The sequence below is a fragment of the Loxodonta africana genome, chromosome 10, assembly GCF_030014295.1.
Source record: "Loxodonta africana isolate mLoxAfr1 chromosome 10, mLoxAfr1.hap2, whole genome shotgun sequence".
Lineage (NCBI taxonomy): Eukaryota > Metazoa > Chordata > Mammalia > Proboscidea > Elephantidae > Loxodonta > Loxodonta africana.
In genome coordinates, this window is record NC_087351.1 from 87803745 (window position 1) to 87824930 (window position 21186).

A 21186-nucleotide genomic window follows, 5' to 3' on the forward strand; every position below is an offset into this window, starting at 1 on the left:
ATCAACATGGAAGGATGTCAGTGACATAGCACTGAGTGAAAAAAGCAAATTACAGAGACTTCTGTGGGTTTGGGCATGTTTGTATGCATAGAGATTTCTGGAATGATGTTCATTAAAATGCATACAGTGGTTTTATCTGAGTGGTTGAGTTTTGGGGTAATTTTCCTTATTCCTAGTACTTTTCTGTATTTTTTATGATGATGAATATGTATCATTTTTTAAAAATCAGAATAAAAAATTAGATTATTTGCAAGTGGGGAGGAAAAAAATCAGGGTGGTCCACCAGCCCTAACTGCTTGTCGCACTGACGATGGGTCAGCGTGGTTAATGTCGGGAGGCATATTTGAAAGAATACCGGCTGTGCATAGTCTTGATATCCGTTCAATGGGATTTGACCTCCCAGGGCGAGAGTTGATGACTTCTCATTCAGCAGACATCTTCAGGAAGCTGTCCCCAGCAGCACCCATACTTCCCTCTCTTGAGAAGAATGGGAGAGTCTTGTCAAAGAGCCCCTGCCCCAGCAGCTTGGGGATTTTCTGAGTTTCCTCTGTAGGACTAAGTCTGGCCCCATTACCTAATGGGCATGGGTTGGGTCTGCAGAACAAAGGCCCCTTCAGACTGTGAGAGATCTGTAGAGGGCCCCGTCACGGGTTCACATTGTGGCTTGTGGAGGGAATATCAGTAATTATGGTCATACTACTTTGTTAATAGAATCACAGAACTGCAAGCAGACTCAGAGATGTTCTAGGCCAATCTATTGTTTTACCCATGAGGACCCTGATGCCTTTCTCAGAGCCACCCAAGAACCCAAACCTCTTGCCTTCTCACTCAGTCTGTTTTTGTTTTGTACCACTTTGCTAAACAGAGCTTTGCTATGTGCGTGCTTTTGCTCTTGTGTGTCCTTTTGCAAAGGGTAAGCCAAGAAGGAGGCCATTAACCAAGACACCTGAACAACCTAGATACTCTTCCGCTCTAGACCCCAAGCATACAGCAAGAGATAACAGAGAGAGAGAGAGAGAGAGTGTGTCCAAGCTTGATAGGGGCTAAAGTTTAAATGTTCCCGTATTTTCAAAAGATTTTTAAGTTGTGATCCAAACTTAAGAGAATACTGATAAATTGGGGGAAATGTTTTTATTAAATTAAATAAATGCAGGTTTGATATTTATATTATAAAAAGAGTTCCTTTTTAAGAAAAACATCAAGACTCCAATAGAGTCATCTTAAAAATGACCCATGGTTTAGCTTAACTAGCAAACAAGATCAGTCATTATGCTCTTTTAAGAACAATCTGTATGGGATCAAATTGACAACAGCAACTGAGAAGATTAGATAGGAACATCGGGGGCAGTGAGTTGATGTTAATAAGGGAGGAACAACTCAGAAAAGGAGGGTGAGAATGGTTGCACCACTCAACGAATGTAATCAATGTCACTGAATTGTACATGTAGAAATTGTTGAATTGGTGTATGTTTTGCGGGGTATATTCTCAACGACAACAACAAAAAAGCTGGGGGAAAAAAAAGACTCCGATAGATAAGTGGGCGAGTAGACAGAGGCGATGAACAGAAAGCTTACATAACATTTTTCCTACCAAAATGACAATAATCTGATTTTCTATTCTCATTGTGAAAATTATACACACTAAGGCGGGGTTTCTTAACCTCAGCACTGTTGACGTTTGGGACAGGATAATTCTGTGTTCCTTGTAATCCTTTGTCTTGTGTGTTGTCAAATGTTTAGTAGCATCCTTGGCCTCTACCACTAGATACTCATAGCACCACCCACTCCACCCCCAAGTTGTAACAGCCAAATGTATTTCTAGATCTTACCAAATCTCCCCAGAGGGGCAAAATTGCCTCTGCTTGAGGATCGTTGCGCTAAGGGAACAGACACATAGAAAGTTGTTCTTCCTCCTTAGCAATCAATAACTTAATGGCATTAAAAGGAATTAAGAAACCCTCATAAAACTGGTTGGCAAAACTAAATTATTTAAAGTTATGACGCCTAAATGCCGGTGAAACTGTGGTAAAATTGGCATATGAGTTCACTGCTGGTGATGTTGTATACCGACACAGTCCTTTTACAGAGATACTTACCAAGAACTGGAAGACTGGCTGTGCCCTTTGCCCCAGTAATCTCACTCCTAGAAACCTATCCTGGGAAATAATTATGCAAAAACAGTATGAATCAAGATGTTCATTGCATCATTATTTATAATGGAAATTGTTTCAATAGCAACCAAAAAGTCCAATGTTGGAGCACCATTTTAAGAAAATTGTGGGTTATCCATTTGATGATGTAGGCATTAAAAATAATAATTATGGTGACTATGTAAATGTGATAAAGTTATGACAGAAAAAGCAAAGTGCAAATTGTTTCTGTACTATGATTGGGGTTATGTAAAAAATTCATGTTTGTTAACAGGGATGAGATGGCAATAGGTACAAATGAAAACAATTGGGTTAGGAGACAAGGATTATGGGGGGGGTTTAATTTTTTTAAATATCGTTAATGTAGCGACACTGTATGTTTTTTATTTTATTTTTTTAAGGAAATGGTCAAGTAGAGTGAACTGTGGAGAAAATCAAGGACAAAGACAGAGAGGATATCACTGAGCTATAATTTGGGGGTCAGATTTCAGTAGGGTGACCTTTATAATTTATCCTCCAAATAGAACACTTTGAGAGTGAAAGGAAACACAATTTAAAATCACACCAGATAACAGGTGTGAACTGAGACATCTGATCACCCTAGATTTAGGGGCACCAAGGATGGTGACCTGGAGCTCTTATGAAAACTAAAAAGTTGTGTTAAAGTTCAAAGCCAGGCAGAGGGGACCAGGTTCCTAGGGCAAGTAGGCAATTTCCTGGACCTGTTGTTGTTAGGAGCCGTCAAGTTGATTTTCAACTCATAGTGACCCCATATGACAGAGTAGAGCTGCCCCATAGGATTTTTTAAGGCTGTAATCTTTACAGAAGGAGCCCTGGCGCTGCAGTGGTTAAGTGCTTGACTGCTAACCAGAAGGTTGGCAGATGGAACCCACCGGCTGCTATGGCGGGGAAAGGTATAGCAGTCTGCTTCTGCAGAGATTACTGCCTTGGAAACCCTATGGAGCAGGTCTACTCTGCACTACAGAGTCACTATGAGTCAGAATTGACTTGATGGCAGTGGGTTTGGCTTAATTTTTACGGAAGCAGATCGTCAGGTCTTTTCTCCTGTAGAGCTGCTGGGTGGACTCGAACAGCCAACCTTTCAGTTATCAGCCCAGTGCTTAACCGCTGCACCACCAGGGCTCATTTTCCTGAACCTAGGGATCCTGTGACTAAAATATTTTCTGGGTACTCAGCTGGTGCAAGAATATGCCTTACCAATAAGGGTGGGAAGAATATGGGAAATGCCAAGAGCAAAGGCCAGGTTCCATGTTGGCAGGAATGATTCACTCTCTCAAAAAGTATTGAATGGCCTCCTCCATGTTAGATACTGTTTGTTCTAGACCTTGGAATATAGCAGTGAACGAGACAGACTGAGTGTCTGATTTCATGGACCTGACCTTCAGCTGGAAGTCAGACTGGAAAATAACCAGAAAAATAAGTGAACAAACTAATTTCAGAGAGTGAAAAGTGCCATGCAGAACATCAAACGGCGTTAAATTTAAATCAAATGACGTTAAAAGTGACTAAGGGATGGGAATGGGGAAAGTGATCAGGGAAAGTCCTTTCTGAGGCCCTGACACTTGAGTTTCAATGACAAAAAGATGGAGACTGGGAAAGTGAAAAGGGTGTTCTCAGCAATCCCTTGAGGTGAGACTGAGTTTGGCCAATCAAGGGTCAGATGCCTGGTGGGGCTGGAGTCACTGAGGGGGTGAGGAGGGTCTTCTCACTGATAAAGGCAACAGTGCTGTAGGGAGCAGGAACCAGATCTGGGGCAGCAAAACTTGTTCAAATCCTAGCTGGGTGATTTCTCAGAATCTGAAATTTCTGATCTGTAAAATGTGAAACAGTAGCACTTCACTGGGTTGTTTGAGAGTTTAAATAAGAACAAAGCAAAATTGTTTTTTTTTTTTTTTTTTAATTGGGAGGAGGGATGTATTTGTTTGTGTGTTTTTTGTCGACAGCCTGACATTTTCCTATGAATCAATCAGGTGAGGACATCAGATTTATCACCAAATATAAAAACATATGCTCTTCTTTCTGGTTGTTTATAAAAAAAACTTTTAACAGCACAACTGTTTCACTGGCTTAGCATTCCACCAAAGTTGGTCAAGTCTCCTTTATTTTGCATGGATCCAAAAACCAAACCAAACCTGTTGCCAGTCGAGTCGATTCTGACTCGTAGTGACCCTACAGAACACATTAGAACTGCCCCAGGGGATTTCCAAGGCTATAAGGGTTTCCAAGGCTGTAAATCTTTACAGGAGCAGATCCTCAGGTCTTTTCTCCCTCGGAACTGCTGGTGGGTTTGAACCATCCACCTTTTGGTTAGCAGCCAAGCTCTTAACCACTGTGCCACCAGGTCTCCTTTTTGTATGGATCCAAAAACCCAAAACCAAACCAATTACCATCGATTCAATTCCAACTCATATCTACCCTATAGGACAGGGTAGAACTGCCCCGTAGGGTTCCCAAGGCTGAAATCTTTACGGAAGGAGATTGCCACATCTTTCTTTCTCAGAGAAGTTGGTGGGTTCAAACTGCCGACCTTTCGGTTAGCATCCAAGAACTTAACCACAGCGCCACCAGGGCTCCTTTTTGTGTGGATAAGGAAGGTCAAGTCCGAGCTAGTGAAAAGACACATGGAGTTCTTGTTAAAGTGATGTAATTCTGCCCTCCCAACCCGCAGCTTCAGTTTGGGGAACAAATGTGTTCCCAAGTAGGGGTTTGACCTGGGCCTTTTTAAAAATGAATCTCTTAGACTCATTTGTACCTATTCTGGAGTTACAAAGAAGTAGAAGCTATATTAAAGTATTTACATAAATGGTTGGTTAAACACTTCCTCGGAAGTTTCATGGACATCACAAATTTACTTAGCAGAAATCTCGTACAACTCTTCGTACACAGATCTCAGATTTTGGCAAGTTGTTACAGATTCCAAGGTGGCAGTCAAACAACATGACTTTATTGGACATCTACTATGTGCCAGGCACTGTCCTGGGCACTGAGGAAACATCAGCCCACACAGAGCTCAAGAATCTACAGAGTAATTCATTTGATGGGTATAACTACTGAGATGCGAATAGATCCCCTACCTCTTGCCTTTCTAGCATAATAATGAACTGTGCTGGACTACATGAAATATAATAGTAAGGAAACTTACTTTAAGTGGGTATTTGCTTTTAGAAAAAATTTTTTTAACTTAGAAATGGTTTCCCACCTCTTTAAAATTGTTTATATTTGTATTATCTATATCATATATTATAACATAAAATATATTTAACAAAATGAAATGTTACATATTTATACTATTTTAATAACTGAGGAACCAGCTATGATCTTGATTCTCAACTTGGCTGCACATTAGGCTCACCTGGGAAGGATTTTTGAAATCTCAATGCCTGAGTCCCACCCCAGAACAATTAACTTGGAATCTCTGGGGCTGAAGTCCAGGAGTTAAGACTTTCTAACATTCTCCAGGTGATTCCAGTGTGCAGCCAAGGTGGAGAATCAGGGAACGGTGACATTCGAAACCTGTCAGGTGAATGCAACAGAATGTTTGGAGTGGTTTGGGGCAATTATGTGGATGTATCCCCCAGACACTCTGTCCAAGAGGCCTGAAGGCTTAAAAAAATGAAAACAGTTTAAACCTTTATGGTGATGGTAAGTATTAGCTGTTTTGTTGTTGCGTTTCAAAATTGGGCTTGCTAGGGATAACTGGAGCCCTGGTGGTACAGTGGTTAAGAGCTACAGCTGCTAACCAAAAGGTTGGCAGTTTGAATCCACCAGCCCCTCCTTCGAAAACATATGGGGCAGTTCTACTCTGCCCTATAGGGTTGCCGAGTTGGGGTTGACTCAATGGCAACAGGTTAGTGATAACCTTTCTGACTCGAAGTATCAGTTAGGATCATGTTCAGCCACAAGTAATAGAAAAACTATCAAACAGAGGCTTCAACCAGTAACAGTTTATTTTTCTCACGTTAACAAGAAGTTCAAAAGTGAATGGACTAGGCTAGTGCAGGGATGTCCTTAAAGAACCAAGCTCCTTCTGTCTTAGTGTGCAGCCATATCAGTAGGTGGCTTTCATCCTCAAAGCTGCAAGATGGCTGCTGAACCACCAGGCATCAATCTGTGTTGAGGGAGGACGGCCTTTTTCCTTGCAAGGCTTTGCCTTTGTATTTGGGAAGGGAAGCCTCGCAGATATTTCTGCTCACATCTCATTGGTCAGAATTCTATCACATGGCCATTGCTAGCTGCAAGGAAAGCTGAGCATTTGAGCAATTGTTTTCTCAGCCCCTCTAGAGGAAAGCAAGGGTGAAGGAATTTGGAATGGATGCTGAGCGAGTCAACTTTTACTGTCTTTCATTTGAGTTCCGTAAAATCATAGTCCTGAAAGCCAAGGTATCAGTCACAGCCTGTGACTCCAGACAGGGCCCCAAGGGCATGTCTAATGATGCTAAACAACTATCGATGATGAAGGCACTTATGGCCCCAGAACGTCAGCTTTTAAGGCATGAGAGTGAAGATTTCTGAGACGTGCACGTTATTCAGCGCAAACACCTGTAGTCTGGTGATTCCTCTTCTCTCCTTCTAGGGTGAGGAATGGAAGTTGGGGCCAATTGCCTCAGGAATGGTGGGAATGATAGACATAAATCCCACCTAGATTTGGGAAGTGTCCTACCTCTCTGCTGGCAGACTTCTCCTGGAATGGTAGGCCCCGTCCCATGTCTGTATTTGGTAGGTAAAGGGTGGTAATTGCTGGAGATTGAACATAAAGCCAAATATGAGGGATAAGCTTTGTACCACCCCCCACACTCTTTTATTAAAGTGTGACTGGAGCCAAAAGGTCACCCTACCAATAAATGACTTCATGTTCGGCTAAGGAAACACACAGGGACAATTTTCACTCTTCTGGAAATTTTGATTAGAAAATCCAAGGAGAAAGTCAAGGCACTACACCAGAGCCAGCAGAGGAGAGGACCACACCCTGCTCAGAATGACTGGTGAATCCTTGGCAGAGCCGTGGACCAGAGCCCAGCTAGAAAACGCCAGCTTTTCCTTCGCCTTGGTCCCAAGTGGCTCCCTGGCAGTAAGGGAATTGCCTGGGGGTTCCCCATCATTCAAGAGATGTTTGAGCGACCCCCTCCTGGGCCCTTCCAGTAGGGGATTTCCCAGAATGTTCCCATACCCCCATTCGGCCTCCTCCTTAACCACCTCCAAGCTGCTTGTGATTCATTGTAGGGGTGGCATCAGGTGACACCACAGGTGAGGATAAAACCAAAACCAAACCCACTGCCGTCAAGTCGATTCCAACTCATAGCAACCCTATAGGACAGAGTAGAACTGCCCCACAGAGCTTCCGAGGAGCACCTGGCGGATTCGAACTGCCAACCTCTTAGTTAGCAGCCGTAGCACTTAACCACTACGCCACCAGGGTTTCCCAGGTGAGGATGAATTGTGAAAATTAGTGTCTGGATTTGCATAAGGTGGGAAAAGAGGGAAAATTAAATTGGAAAGTCTGTAACAGGGCTGAGGACTCACAGGAGCTAACTGTCAAGTAGCATAAGGTTTAAACAGACTTCAGAGGCAAGAGAGAATGGTGGCCACAGATTCTGAACCCAGGCTGCATTGATTCAAGCACTGGTGTAACAACTTACAAGTTGTATGACCTTGAGTAAGTTTCTTAAGTTCTCTATACCTCAGTTTTCCTCTTCTGTAAAATGGGAATATTATTTACTACATAGGGCAAGATTAAATAAAATATTTGTAAAGTACTTAGAAGAGTGATTGGCACATGATAGTGTTTAATAAATCTTAGCTACTATTAGGTCAAACAGAAAGCCTGGTGGCATACTGGTTAAGTGCTATGTCTGCTAACCAAAGGGCCGGCAGTTCGAATCTGCCTGGCGCTCCTTGGAAACTCTATGGGACAGTTCTACTCTGTCCTATAGGGTCGCTATGAGTCGGAATCAGCTCTACGGCACTGGGTTTGGTTTTGGTTTTTTATTAGGTCAAACTAGGCTTTTCTCTTAAAAAGTTGGTTTCTACTAATCTTTCTCTTATAAATTGAGTCTACACCCCCACTCCCCTACCCCCACCCCCACATACATATCCCGTTCAAACAGAGGATCTAGCCTGCTAATACACTCAGGTAATAAATATTTGAGAGCTAGGAGGGGCCTAGAGATCTTCTAATCGCATGATATACCAACATTAGCTAAACATGAGAATCCCCTGGGAAGCCTTTAACAATCCAGTGCCCAAGTGGAGTGGGACCCAGGTATCAGTGCTATTAAAGCTCCCCAGGGGATCCAATATATAGATAAGGTTGGCAACCACTGTTTCAGTTTAGTCTTCCTGTTTCAAAGTGAGGTAACTGGGGCTCAGAGAGGGAAAGCAATTCACTGAGGGGCACCAGCCAGGACAAGGACCCAGGATCCACCTGACCTCAATTACCAGTGATGGTGCCCATCACTGTCATGTACTCAGGACCTCGCTCCACTTCTGGAGGAAGGCCTGGTCTCAAGTTAGCTCTCTTCCAGAATAGCTGGACAAGTGATTCCCTCCCAACTCAGCTCTGGAGGCAGATGTTCAGCTCTGTGCTTGGAATGAGTGTGATTGACTCAGGATTCTTGCGTCATGTTGTGTTTTAAGGATCACCAAAACCAAGACCTAGTTTTCTCTTGAAGATTACTAAGGTCTTCTTAGTGATCTCTGGAGACCATTGGCCACTGGAGTTGCCAGCCTTTCAGGGGAAGCAGTTGGATGTGTTAGAAGGAACACAGGGCTGAGAATGGGAAGACTCCAATCCAAGCCCTGCTCTACCCCTACATGCCTTTGAGGCTTTGAATCAATCACTCAAAGTAACTGGATTTCTGAGAAAGTGAGGTGAATCCCACATCCCTTTCTCCCAGCACCTACTGCCACCAGCTGTGGTCATTGCGTGGACAATTAGTTTGCCCTAGGGTCTCAGCTGAGAGTCCAGTGGGGATGAAAACAACAGCTGGCCTTCCATGTCCACCTCTGAGGGTTATCGCAAGGAGCCTGATAAGACATGGACTGGATGCAGCAGAAGACAAAATGTACTTCCCAAACCTTCCTCTCCTCTTTCCCCTCACAGGGTTCACCAGGTTTCCAGCCCCCACTGGGACATTAGGGGATTCGATTTTGTACCACTGGATAAACAGCTACCCCATGGCTGCCTTGGCTATTTGTCCCTTGCGCTGTGTGAGCCCTTTCCAGAACATAAACAATGGCGGGTGGGGATGTGGAGGGATGAGGCCTCAGTTCAACCACTTCCTCCTGCGATTGGGGTCAAACCCTTTCCCTTGAGTCTGACTGGCTGCATGGCTTCTGGGCTGGCAGGGCTGATTTCTCTGGGGCCCTCGCAGGAAACAGTCTTGCTTCCCAAGGTAAAGGCAGGTTTTCTGTCATAGGCGGTTTTCTGGTTAAAGGCACAGCGGTTATGAACCCCTTCCCAGAGCTCTGGGATCTGCAAGCCGAGGAGGGGAGGGGAAGGTGAGAAAGCTAGAAAGAGGCCAGCAGAGCTTGCTTAGAGCCCAGGGAGGAAGGATCTGCTGTCACTTCCCGAAAGTTGGGCCTGCCCCTATGCAGGGAGGTCAGAGCAGTCCCTGTGGCCCGCCTACCCAGGCCCCGCCCTCCAGCCTTGGGGTTTGCCCAGGCGCTTCAGAGCACAGAATTTACTGTAAATTTTGCCACTGGTGGAAACTCTCAGAGGGGGCGAGGAAAAGGGCTAGAGGAAGGGAACAGAACTCCCGGCCCCCAGTTCCCGTCTTACCAACACCCTCAGTCTCATTGTGTTGCCTTATCTTAAAAAAAAAAAAAAAAAAAATTTATCTTACCTTTCGGTAAAGGGGGGATGCCCTCCATCTGGATGTACCAGGAAATAGCCAAATGATAAAATGAATGAGCCAGCCACACTTTGCAGAAGGCAATGCCTGACTCCACCACCATGGGCCACGGCTCTTGGTGTTAGTCCCATTAAAAAACAAACAAACAAACCTGTGTCCCTAGAATTGATTCCAACTCATAGTGACCCCCTGCGGTATAGAGTACGACTGAGCTCCAGAGGATTTTCTTGGCTGTTTTCTTTATGGAAGCAGGTTGCCGGGTCTTTCTTCCGTGGTGCTGCTGGGTGGGTTCGACCTGCCAACCTTTCAGATAGTAGCCGAAAGCAAACTGTTTGTGCCACCCTGGGACCTTACCCCATTTTAGAGGTGGGGGTTTCACTTGTACTGACCTGGGCACATTTTCTAGCTCAAAGCCACGTTCAGGAAATGCCTAGCCGAGGCTGAGCATGCTCCTATCTGCCCTTCACAAATGCATGGAAGCTGGCTGGATCAGCAAGGCCACAATCATATGGGGCTCTACCACTTAAAAAAAAACCCCAGAATCTTTAAACCTTAAGCCAAAAATATCCCCTGAAGTCTTCTTAAAACCAAAGTTTAGCTTAACTATTAAAAAGTGTTTGCCCTTGACCATTATGCTCTTTTGAGAACTATCTATACAGGATCAAATTGACAACAGCAACTCGAAGGACTAGATGGGAACTTTTGGGGATGGTGATTTTATGTGAATGAGGGGGGAGCAACTCAGAAAAGGAGGGTGAGAATGGTTGCCCAACTCCAGGGATGTAATCAGTGTCACTGGATTATACACGTAGAAACTGTTGAATTGGTGCATGTTTTGCTGTGTGTATGTTCAACAATAACAACAAAATTAAAAAAAGAAGAAAAGAACCCTGGGTGCAGAGGTTAGGGACATTGGCCCTTTCACAGACAAATCCCAGTGAGCTGGCTTCTCAGCCTGCAGCTATTTTCTTCTCCAGATGGAGTATTTGGGGCACATTGTAAATGTCAAGTTGTCTCACATTTGTTCACGGCCACTGTATTTTTGAGTTGACCTCTATCGCCAGCAGCTGATGTCACCAGTCATCAGTCAACAAACATTTGAGTTCGTAGTATGATCCAGGCATTTAAGTAAAAAAGCACTTAAACAATGAAGTACTTTAATTAAAAAAAAAATATATTAATATCACAAACAGTGTTTCCAGCTTACCTGGTCATTAGGATGACCTGGAGCACTTATTAAAAATTTAGATACTCACACTTTACCCCAAGTCTGCTGAATTCAAATTTTTGAGGGAAAGGCCTGAACCTATACTTTGAACAAGTCCCAGATGAATTCTAATGATGTGGCACATTTGTGAAATATTTGTCTAAACCAGTGGGATGGGGTGTGGTGGGGGGCAGACCTTTGTCTTTAAATATTAGGTTACTTTTCAAACTGAGGCAACAGGTTTTTTTTTCAAACTGAAAAGTAATTTATTTGCATCTTCAGTGCCATTTGCCCTTCCTCTGTGGGCACCAATGATTAGCAAAAAAAGGTCTGTTTGACTGAATTGAGGAATGTGACCCTTATAGGCATTTGGAAATGCCCTTCCCCTGGGATTTCTGGCCTGGAGCCCTGGTGGCACAGTGGTTAAGAGCTCAGACTGATAACCAAAAGATTGGCAGTTTGAATCCATCAGCCACTCTTTGGAAACCCTATGGGGCAGTTCTACTCTGTCCTACAGGGCCGCTATGAGTCGGAATCTCTTCAGCGGCAACGGGATTGGTTTTTTTTTGGGTTGGGCGGGGGCTTTCTGAAGGTAGGGCTGGTTTTCAGTAAATGCTCTTAAGCATTTGGCTGCTAACCAAAAGGTCGGCAGTTTGAATCTACCAGCTGCTCCTTGGAAGCCATACGGTGGCAGCGCTACTCAGTCCTATAGGGTCGCTATGAGTCAGAATTGACTCAATGGCAACAGGTTTTTTTGGATAGTTGATTAATTATTGTTGTGATAGGTAATCAATACTCCTTACTTATCCTGCATTTTCCCAATTAGTGTGTTTCTGATGGGTCCCCCAAGCAACAGGGGAATGTGTTTCCAAAAACGGGAAGCACATACACTTGGGTTGCACCAAGAAGACTATAAAACAGGTCCTTGGTGAGCAAAATGGAGCAGGATAGCACACCGTGGTGGATTCTGACCATTCCTATTTATAAAGACCCTAAATGTTCCAGAATCTGAGTGAAGCAGAAAATTAACCACGGACTTTGTCTGTAAGACCAAACACAAATATTAGAGCATGTGAAAAGCACGTGGTATAAGACAGTGGAAAGGAGTGAAATTAGTGTAAGATGTTCTAACAAGCTGTTTTCCATTGTTTCAGGCTCTGGCCTGCCAACCACTTTCCTCTGATGTACACTTGCCGCTCTCACTCCACATACACACTCACAGAGACCCACGCACACAAAGGAGCGCACTTGCACACAAATTCACACATACCCATCTGTTAGGTTGAACCATATGGAATCACCATTTTTATAAGTCAAAACAGACAAACATCAGCCGTTTCACATGGTTCAGCCTAATTCTTGTTATTGTTAGTTGCCATGAGTCAATTCCAACTCATAGTGACCCGATGTGTGCACAGTAGAACTGCACTCATTAGGGTTTTTAGATCACCAGGCCTGTCTTCCAAAGAGCCTCTGCGTGGGTTCAAACTGCCAACCTTTTGGCTAGTATTTGAGCACTTAATGGTTTGTGCCACCCAGGGACTCCTTCAACCTAATTAATATCTGTGAATACACATGCACACATACGCCCATGCTTATACAGATGCACCCATGCTCATATACAAATATATATGCACAAGTGCACAAACTCATGTGCAGAAAATTCACGAATGCTCTTCTTTTTTCTTTTATTGAACTTGAGATGAAGGTTTACAGAACAAACTAGATTCTCATCAAACAGTACACACATTGTTGTATGACACTGGTTAACAACTCCACGACATGTCAACACTTTCCTTTCTCAACCCTGGGTTCCCTCTTGCCAGCTGTCCTATTCCCTCCTGCCTTCCAGTCCCTGCCCCAGGGCTAGTGCACCCCTTTAGTCTTGTTTTGTTCCATGGGCCTGTTCAATCTTTGGCTGAAGGGTGATCCTCCAGAGTGACCTCATTACTGAGCTGGAAGGGTGTCCAGGGGCCATACTCTCAGAGTTTCTCCAGTCTCTGTCAGACCAGCAAGTCCAGTCCTTCTTTCTGAGTTAGAATTTTGTTCTACATTTTTCTCCAGCTCTGTCTGGGACCCTCTATTGTGATCTCTGTCAGAGCAGTCAGTGGTGGTAGCCGGGCACCATCTTGTTGTACTGGTCTCAGTCTGGTAGAGGCCGTGGTAGATGTGGTCCATTAGTCCTTTGGACTAATCTTTCCCTTATGTCTTTAGTTTCCTTCACCAAATGCCCTTCTTGATGTCTGTGCTAGTGAAAATCTAATCTGGACTCCCCGTTCCCCTCCCCAACCTTGCTGCCTCCCCTGACACTAATGCCCACCGCTCTTCTCCACACAGGAGAGTGAAGACCTGGAGAAACAGAACGCTGCTCTGCGCAAGGAGATCAAGAAGCTCACAGAGGAGATGAAGTACTTCACGTCGGTGCTGAATAGCCACGAGCCCCTGTGCTCAGTGCTGGCTACCAGTGTGCCCTCGCCCCCCGAGGTGGTGTATACCTTCCACCAGCCTCACGTCAGCTCCCCACGCTTTCAGCCCTGAGCCTCCTAACAAAGCAGGAAGAGCAGAGCCCCCACCCTGCTGCCTAGGCAAGCCTCAGGAAGGGCACACAGACTATGGCCAGGCTGCCCTTGCCCTCTCTCCATTGGGGCACCTGGAGGCGGAGGCCTGGACAAGGATTGCACATAAAGACTGTAGCAATCAGAGCTGTGTGAGGCCTCCCAGCAGGTGGCAGCCCATCTGGGGTGTTGCACACCCATGTGGGTGGGAGGCCCAAGCCAGAGGATCAAAAAACATAACGCCCAAGTCCCCCAGCACAGAAGGAGTAGAGGAGGGAAGGGTTATTTTTCTAAATAAACATCGCTAAAAAAAACGCCAGCTTGGCAGGGCCGTTCCTTTTGAAATCCTAAATTCTGTGGGGTTGGGGCCTTCATTTGTTCTTGGCCTCAAGTACCCCTCAGGAGCTCTTGAGACTCTGCTAACACCTCTTTTTCAAGGTTTGTTAATCTACTCGGGAAGCTGGCTTTTTTCAATGCATCTTCAGTCCTCTAGGCATCTGCTTTATTTTCCTCCCCAAATCACCTCCCCACGACTTCCCATCTTTCATTCCTTATTGTCGCATGCTTCCTAGATTGGAAACTTCTAGACACGGAGACGATCCAGTGTAAGATATCGTTTAGTGAAATGGTAAGTGAGTGAAATGGTAAATCCTCCCACTCAAACAACTACATTTATCCAGCCCTCTGTCTCCACCCCAGCAGCCAACCCTTGAAGATGTCGGGTGCCAGACACTGTGCAAGGTAGCCTAGGAACACAGTGGCAACCCCTCACACTTAAGGTAGGGCTTTCCTAATGCTCGCAAAGGGCAACACTTAGCTCAGATCCACAGGGACTTTCCTGCCATAGGGTCTACATGTCCCGCTGAAGACTCGGCCTCCCTCGGGAAGCAGCGATGGAGCACTTTGCCTGTCTCTACAAGGCTCTGCAGAAACACCGGTGGCATAGTAGTTAAGTGCTGTGGCTGCTAACCAAAAGGTCGGTAGTTCAAATCCACCAGGTGCTCCTTGGAAATTCTATGGGGCACTTCTACTCTGTCCTATAGGGTTGCTATGAGTTGGAATCAACATGACTGCTTTCGTTTGGTTTTTTGATACAGGGCTCTGCAGGCTGCCATTTTGAGTCTACTTGAGTGCTGTATTGGCTCAAGGTAACACAAGGTTGTCTTCAGTTAGGGGCCTAACTACAGAAAATAGTGCCTAGGGCAATTAATGTTAAATTGCTGAATAACGTCTCACAGCTGGCATGGAAACCATGCTGGCCAACAGAATTTGTTAATTGGTGCTCTGCCTAAAGCACACCCACAGCATGCGCCCTACCTGCCCTCCCCCAGTTAGGCCTCTGTCTTAGGGCTTCAAATACTCCAATTTTAGAACCTGAAACCAGCGTGCTCCAGTTCCCTGTTCTGATATCTATGGGTGCCTCAGAGATCCCTGAGCGGAATCCTGCTGGCTCACTGACACAGTCTTACGCACACAACTATCTAAGGGTGATACCCACTTGAGGCCTGCCCACACACACAGGATGCTGCTGAGCCAGATGGGGACAAAAGCAACAGAGATTGCCATGGGAGGCGTTTGATTCGACCCCTCAGCACCCATCCTCAGTCTCATCCCTTTTTCCTTCAGAAGGATTGCTATTGCTGCTGCCTCTCTGCTGGCAGCCATCGTGGGATACGGTGACCACAGGGGAGAGGGAGGAAGGAGCAGACTGGCTTCTCTGTATTGTGGCACCTTCTCAAGCTGCCAGCCAACAGCACTGGTTGGTTTGAGGCTCTGGATCTCTCAGCACCCAAGTCTTTTTCACCTCTCTGAAATTATGCCAGTGTTGGGATGATCATGATTATTAATCTTCGAATAGGCCTGGAAAAGCTGTGTCCCAGCATGTGACCACCAACACGAGGGCATCTGAAGGCATGTTGCAGCAGTCTGGGCCCTCACCCCTAAAGCCATGGTTGCCATGGTGTGGGAACTAGGCTGAGCCCGGTAACTCAGAGCCTGTTGGAGACAGCCCAGCAGACCTTCCCCAAGTACCAGCACTTCTTACAATGCAGAAACGCATTTTAGCCTTTGGTCTTCCAACAAAACTTAGGAAATGGGACATTTCTTCCAGTACTCAGATACAGTGTAGATTGAGGTGTGTGGTAGGGGGTTGCAGCAGGGAGAATTGGTCTCATCAATGTCCTTCAGAGTCTGTTTTTTTTTTTTAACTAATGTTCTCTCTGGAGTCTCCGGGTGGTGCAAATAGTCAACGTGACCTACTGCTAATGCAAAGATTGAAAGTTCAAGTCCATCTAGAGGTGCCTCAAAAGAAAGACCTGGCAATCTACTTCCAAAAAAATCAGCCATCGAAAACCATAGGGAGCATAGTTCTACTTTGACACACATGGGGTCACTGTGAATTGCAATCAACTCAACGGCAACTGGTAATGCTCCGTCTAGCTCTTTCCCACCCCTTTGTTAACAGGGCAGAGCAAAGAAGCTAATCATCCCTTCAGATGTTGCATGCACTGAATAGAATTAGTTTTTCTTTCCCAGTTTTAAGTCTCAGAGCTTTGGGTCTTGCTTTCTTTGCAGCTAACTCTGTGGGGTCTGACCCCTTATGGGAGACCGGGGCAGGTTTTCTTCCAAGCAGGAGTTTTTCTCCCCTCCCCTGCTCTAGCACTGTGATTTTCCCCCTGAAAGCCCCACAGAAGGCACATGACTGCTGTGGGGCATCTTCTGAACGACATTCAGGGCCAGAACTAGAAACACTGAGCTCACATGCGCAGTTCCCATCCCTCGGCAAGGACTTCTCTTCCCCTTTCATTCTCCACTTCTAATGACCCCTTGCAGTTCCACTTCTCCTTTCTGATCAGCCTGGTAGAAGCAGTGAAGGGCTAAACCCAGGACTAGTGGCAATGCTGACTTCATCTCAGCATAGGAAAACCACAGGGCAGCCATGAGTAGAGATTTGGACTTCCAAAGCTTTGACCCCATTATGCCATGTATCTCCCGCCAGCCAGGCTCCTAGCCAAGGCAGGCATGGCTACCTGGGCTGGTAGGCCAGGAAACCTACCCTTAAATGCTTTCAGGGCCGAGGCAGGCACTAGGAATATATAAAGCTCACTGGATGTAGGACAACAGGGAGTGGTGGAGAGGTGGCAAACAGGAGTTAAACGCTTACCTGCCAAAAGTGGGCAGCTACTCCTCAGTTCTAACCCACACTTCCATGTGGGAATTCAGGCCCAGAGTTGCCGTATCCTCCAATTTGTCAAGAAAAGTGAAAATCAGAATTTTTAAATGAAATCTCCCAATTTATAAAACAATCAGCTGACTCTATATATATATGTGTGTGTGTGTGTGTGTGTTTGGGATCAAGTCTGTCCCGAACATTTGGAAGGCCTGGGGCAGGCATACAAATAGAAGCCACATAAAGCCAAAAGCCAAACATGTTGCCGTCGAGTTGATTCTGATTCACAGTGACCCTATAGGACAGAGCAGAACTGCCCCACAGGGTTTCCAAGGAGCGACTGGTGGATTTGAACTGCCGACCTTTTGATTAGCAGCCTGAGCACTTAACCACTGCACCACCAGGGCTCCAGAAGCTACACACCACCCCCGCCCCCCGCAAAAAAAAAAAAAAGAAACCCAACTGCCTTTGAGGCAATTCCTACTCATAACAACCCTGTAGGACAAAGAAGAACTGCCCCATGTCATTCCCAAGGCTGTACATCTTCACAGAAGCAGACTGCCACATCTTTCTCCCACAGAGCAGCTGATGGGTTTGACCGACAACTTTTCAGTTAGCAGCAAAGCGCTTAACCACTGTGTCACCAGGGTTCCTTTTAGAAGCTACATATGTCTAAATACTTAAAGGTTATAAATCAAGAATATGTTCTTTTCTGACTTGACAAATGTATTCTCACAACAATCTGGAAGGTCAAGTTTGAATTTAAAATTCTTGGACTCTTTGAATTTTACATCAGAACAAGGTAGTGCAGGGAGAAACAGCCCCCAGCCTGCAGCCTACTCCTTGTTTTCCCTTCGCTGGCCCCTCCTGTACCGCAGCAGCCTCCCATTCATGCCAGTGGACATACCAGCCTGCAAGACCAGGTGATATCTGCCCCCCTTCCTCCAGAGCCCACTAACCCTTGGCCACCGTGCAGGTTTAGGCTGTACACACCAGTGGCCAAGCCCACCCTGAGGAGGAAGAGCCTGGGGAAGAGGGCTGTGATTACTGGGAGCCAGCTCAGGGACATTTAGGCAGGGAATTCTGGGGCCCTGGGAGTATGGAAAAAGAAGCCTGGGTGGAGCAAGCAGTTTGTGCTTCATTTCTAACCTGAAGGTTAGCGATTCGAACCCACCCAGTGGCTCCATGGAAGACAGGCCTGGTGAACTACTTCCATAAAGATTATAGCCCAAAAACCCAAGGGAAAGATCCCTGGGTGGCATTAATGGTTTGCACTCAGCCGATAACCAAAAGGTTGGTGGTTTGAACCCACCAGCAGCACCTCGGAAGAAACAGGTCTGGTGATCTGCTTCCCTAAAATTACAGTCAAGGAAACCTTATGGAGCAGTTCTACTCTGTAACACATGGGGTCTCCAAAGTCACAAACCAAAACCAAAACCAAATCAACAACAAAAAAACCCTATGGAGCAGTTCAACTCTACCACTTGGAGTCGAGTCGCCAACTAAAGCAGGTTTGGGTTTTTCTTTTGACGGGGGCACGCACATGGGCTCTGGGTAGGTACATCTCATAAAAACCCGAAAACCAAACCCACTGCCTCGAGCCGATTCCGACTCATAGCAGCCCTATAGGACAGAGTAGAACTGCCCATAGAGTTTCCAAGGAGCGCCTGGCGGATTTGAACTGCTGGCCTCTTGGTTAGCAGCTATAGCACTTAACCACTACGCCACCAGGGTTTCTGATACATCTTATAGGTCCTTAGAACTCCTTGCCCCATGTGAAGGGGGATAGTGGGAGGAGGGCCAGCGCCAGTCCCTCTAAAGGCGGGAGCCCAGGGCAGAGGCCTCTTTTGCCAGGGCAGCCTGCACAGATCTGCTAGTTTGTAACCTAATCTGGGTCAACAACGTCTCCCTCCAAAGCCCGGGCTGCAGGAGCGTCCCATGTAGCGGGAAATCGGCATAAGACCGCACTGCCGGGAACATCATCGTTATCACCTTGACGTGAGGGTTCCTGGGGAATTTTGTTTCCCCACCTGCCGTCCTCGGTGTTTATCTCTTATTAACCCACTGCCGTCAAGTCGATTCTGACTCATAGCGACCCTATAGGACAGAGTAGAGCTGCCCCATCAAGTTTTCAATGTGTGCCTGGCGGATTCGAACTGCCGACCTTCTGGTTAGCAGCCATTGCACTTAACCACTACGCCACCAAGGTTTCGTTATTTCTTATTAGCAGTGTTATTCCCTGAGTTAGTGTCAAAACAAACTACAGGCAGTCCCTGGGCTATGAACAAGATCCGTTCCTAACTGTGTCTTTAAGTCAAATTTGTAGATAAGTTGGAACAGGTGCTTACGGTTCTTATTTAGCCTTACCTCAGAGCTCTGGTGGCGCAGTGGTTAAGAGATCGCCAGCTAACGAAAAGGTCGGCAGTTCAAATCCACCAGCTGCTCTTTGGAAACCCTAGAGGGCAGTTCTACTCTGTCTTACAGGGTCGCTATGAGTCAGAATCGACTTGATTGCGACGGGTTTGGTTTCTTCATTTTTTTTAGTGCAAGAAAAGACTTAAAGCCTTTTCCTTGATTTAAAAGCAGCACGTGCAAGGAGAGAAGGTGACTGTGATGCTGAATTTGTTTCCAGTAGGGCTTCTTGCTTCAATGGTTTCAACTTGAGGGCAAATTTACATAATATTAAAGGGCAAGTACGAGTTGTCCGTAAATCGAACGTTCTTAGCCTGGGGACTCCCTCTACAGGAAATCCAGAATTTTGGTCCTCAGGCTGAGAAGTGTGGGTGGGGAGAGAAAGGCAGGCAAAGTCAATGCAAAGGTCACGGGGTAATAAATTTACCAGCAAGGTTTATTAATACCTCCAGCCAATGTTGCAGTTGTGGCTGAAGCTCTTGGGGAAGGAGGTGAGACCGTTGGGCACCCTGCTTCTTTTCAGGACAGACAGGCTGTCTCTACCCCTCTGCCCATGAATTCAGACCAACACCAAGGTGTGAAACACTTAATCTTTTATCTACCGGAAGGGATTGGAATTTGAAGCGGTACCTAGAGAGATCAAGGAGTCCCTGGGTGGTGCAAAAGGTTAGTGCACTCGGCTGCTGACAGAAAGGTCAGAGGCTTGAACCTACCCACTGCCACCTCGGAAGAAAGGCCTCGTGATCTACTTCTCAGCAATTAGCCGTTGGAAACCCTATGGAGTACAGCTCTGCTCTGTAACACCAGAGGTCACCGTAAGTCAGAATTGACTAATGGCAATGGGTTTTCTAAGGGAGAGAAACCTCTACTCCTCTGTCGGTTTGTCTTACTGTGGTGGCTTGAATGTTGCAATGCTGCCTGAAGATGTGCCACTAGTATTTTAAAGACCAGCAGAGTCACCCAAAGTGGATAGGTTTCAGAGAAGCTTCATGACTTGGACAGATGAGGCAGAAAGGCCTGGCTATCTCCTTTCAAAAATTAATCAGTAAAGGCCTATAGGTCACAACAGAATATTGTCTGATATAGTGCTGGAAGATGAGCCCCTTAGGTTGGAAGTCACTGAAAATACACAGTAGCTGCAACAAGGGACTTGAGCATACCAATGATGATGCAGAACCAGGCAATGTATCGTTCTGTTACACATGGGGGTCGCCATGAGTTAGAGCCCACTCAGTGGCAAGGAACAACAACAATAGGGAGAGAAATGCTTGGCCCAAAGGAATGAGTTACTAATGGTGGTATTTTAGGCTTTGTGGCAAGTGTGTAGAGGAGTTATTTAATGGAATTTTTGCTACGCGCATGACCAGCTATTTCACTGGCCTTTTTTGGGTACCAGGGGGTGGGAGGATGGGATATAAAGGGAAGACAGGGGTATCCCTCTTAAAAACCTTGTTTTTCATCCCACTGGTATATCGTTCGAGTTAATCTGCTTCCAGGAAGATAAAGTAGAAACCTGACCCTGGTTTGAGCAATCTACCAGTGTACAGAGATAAGGAGCCTCCTTTATTAGAATTCACTAGCAAAATCTACACAAATAAATTCCAGTGCTATCTATGTGGCTTGTCTGGCTTATTTTGCAAGATTTTTGTAAAGAGACTGCTGAGCTTGTAGCTGTGCCTAGAAACCAAGGTTGGGAGCAGTGGCAGAGACTAATAATGCCCCCCACCTCGTTAAACCGTTTTCCCCCTTCCCTTATTCACAGAGCCCTCGTTTTGTGCAGCATGACAGCATGCCCTGCTACAAAACATTACGTTTCCCAGCC

The 21186-nt window shown here is 45.8% G+C and overlaps 1 protein-coding gene across 1 annotated transcript in view; it reads left to right on the plus strand.

Moving 5' to 3' along the window:
- BATF (basic leucine zipper ATF-like transcription factor) overlaps nucleotides 1-17409 on the plus strand; it is a 28650-nt gene extending 11241 nt beyond the window's left edge. Inside the window, exon 3 of the mRNA XM_003408783.4 lies at nucleotides 13566-17409. Coding sequence (XP_003408831.1) covers nucleotides 13566-13766 — 201 coding nt within the window. The 3' untranslated portion in view covers nucleotides 13767-17409. The remainder of the gene's footprint in view (nucleotides 1-13565) is intronic.
- The last annotated feature ends 3777 nt before the right edge of the window (nucleotides 17410-21186 follow it).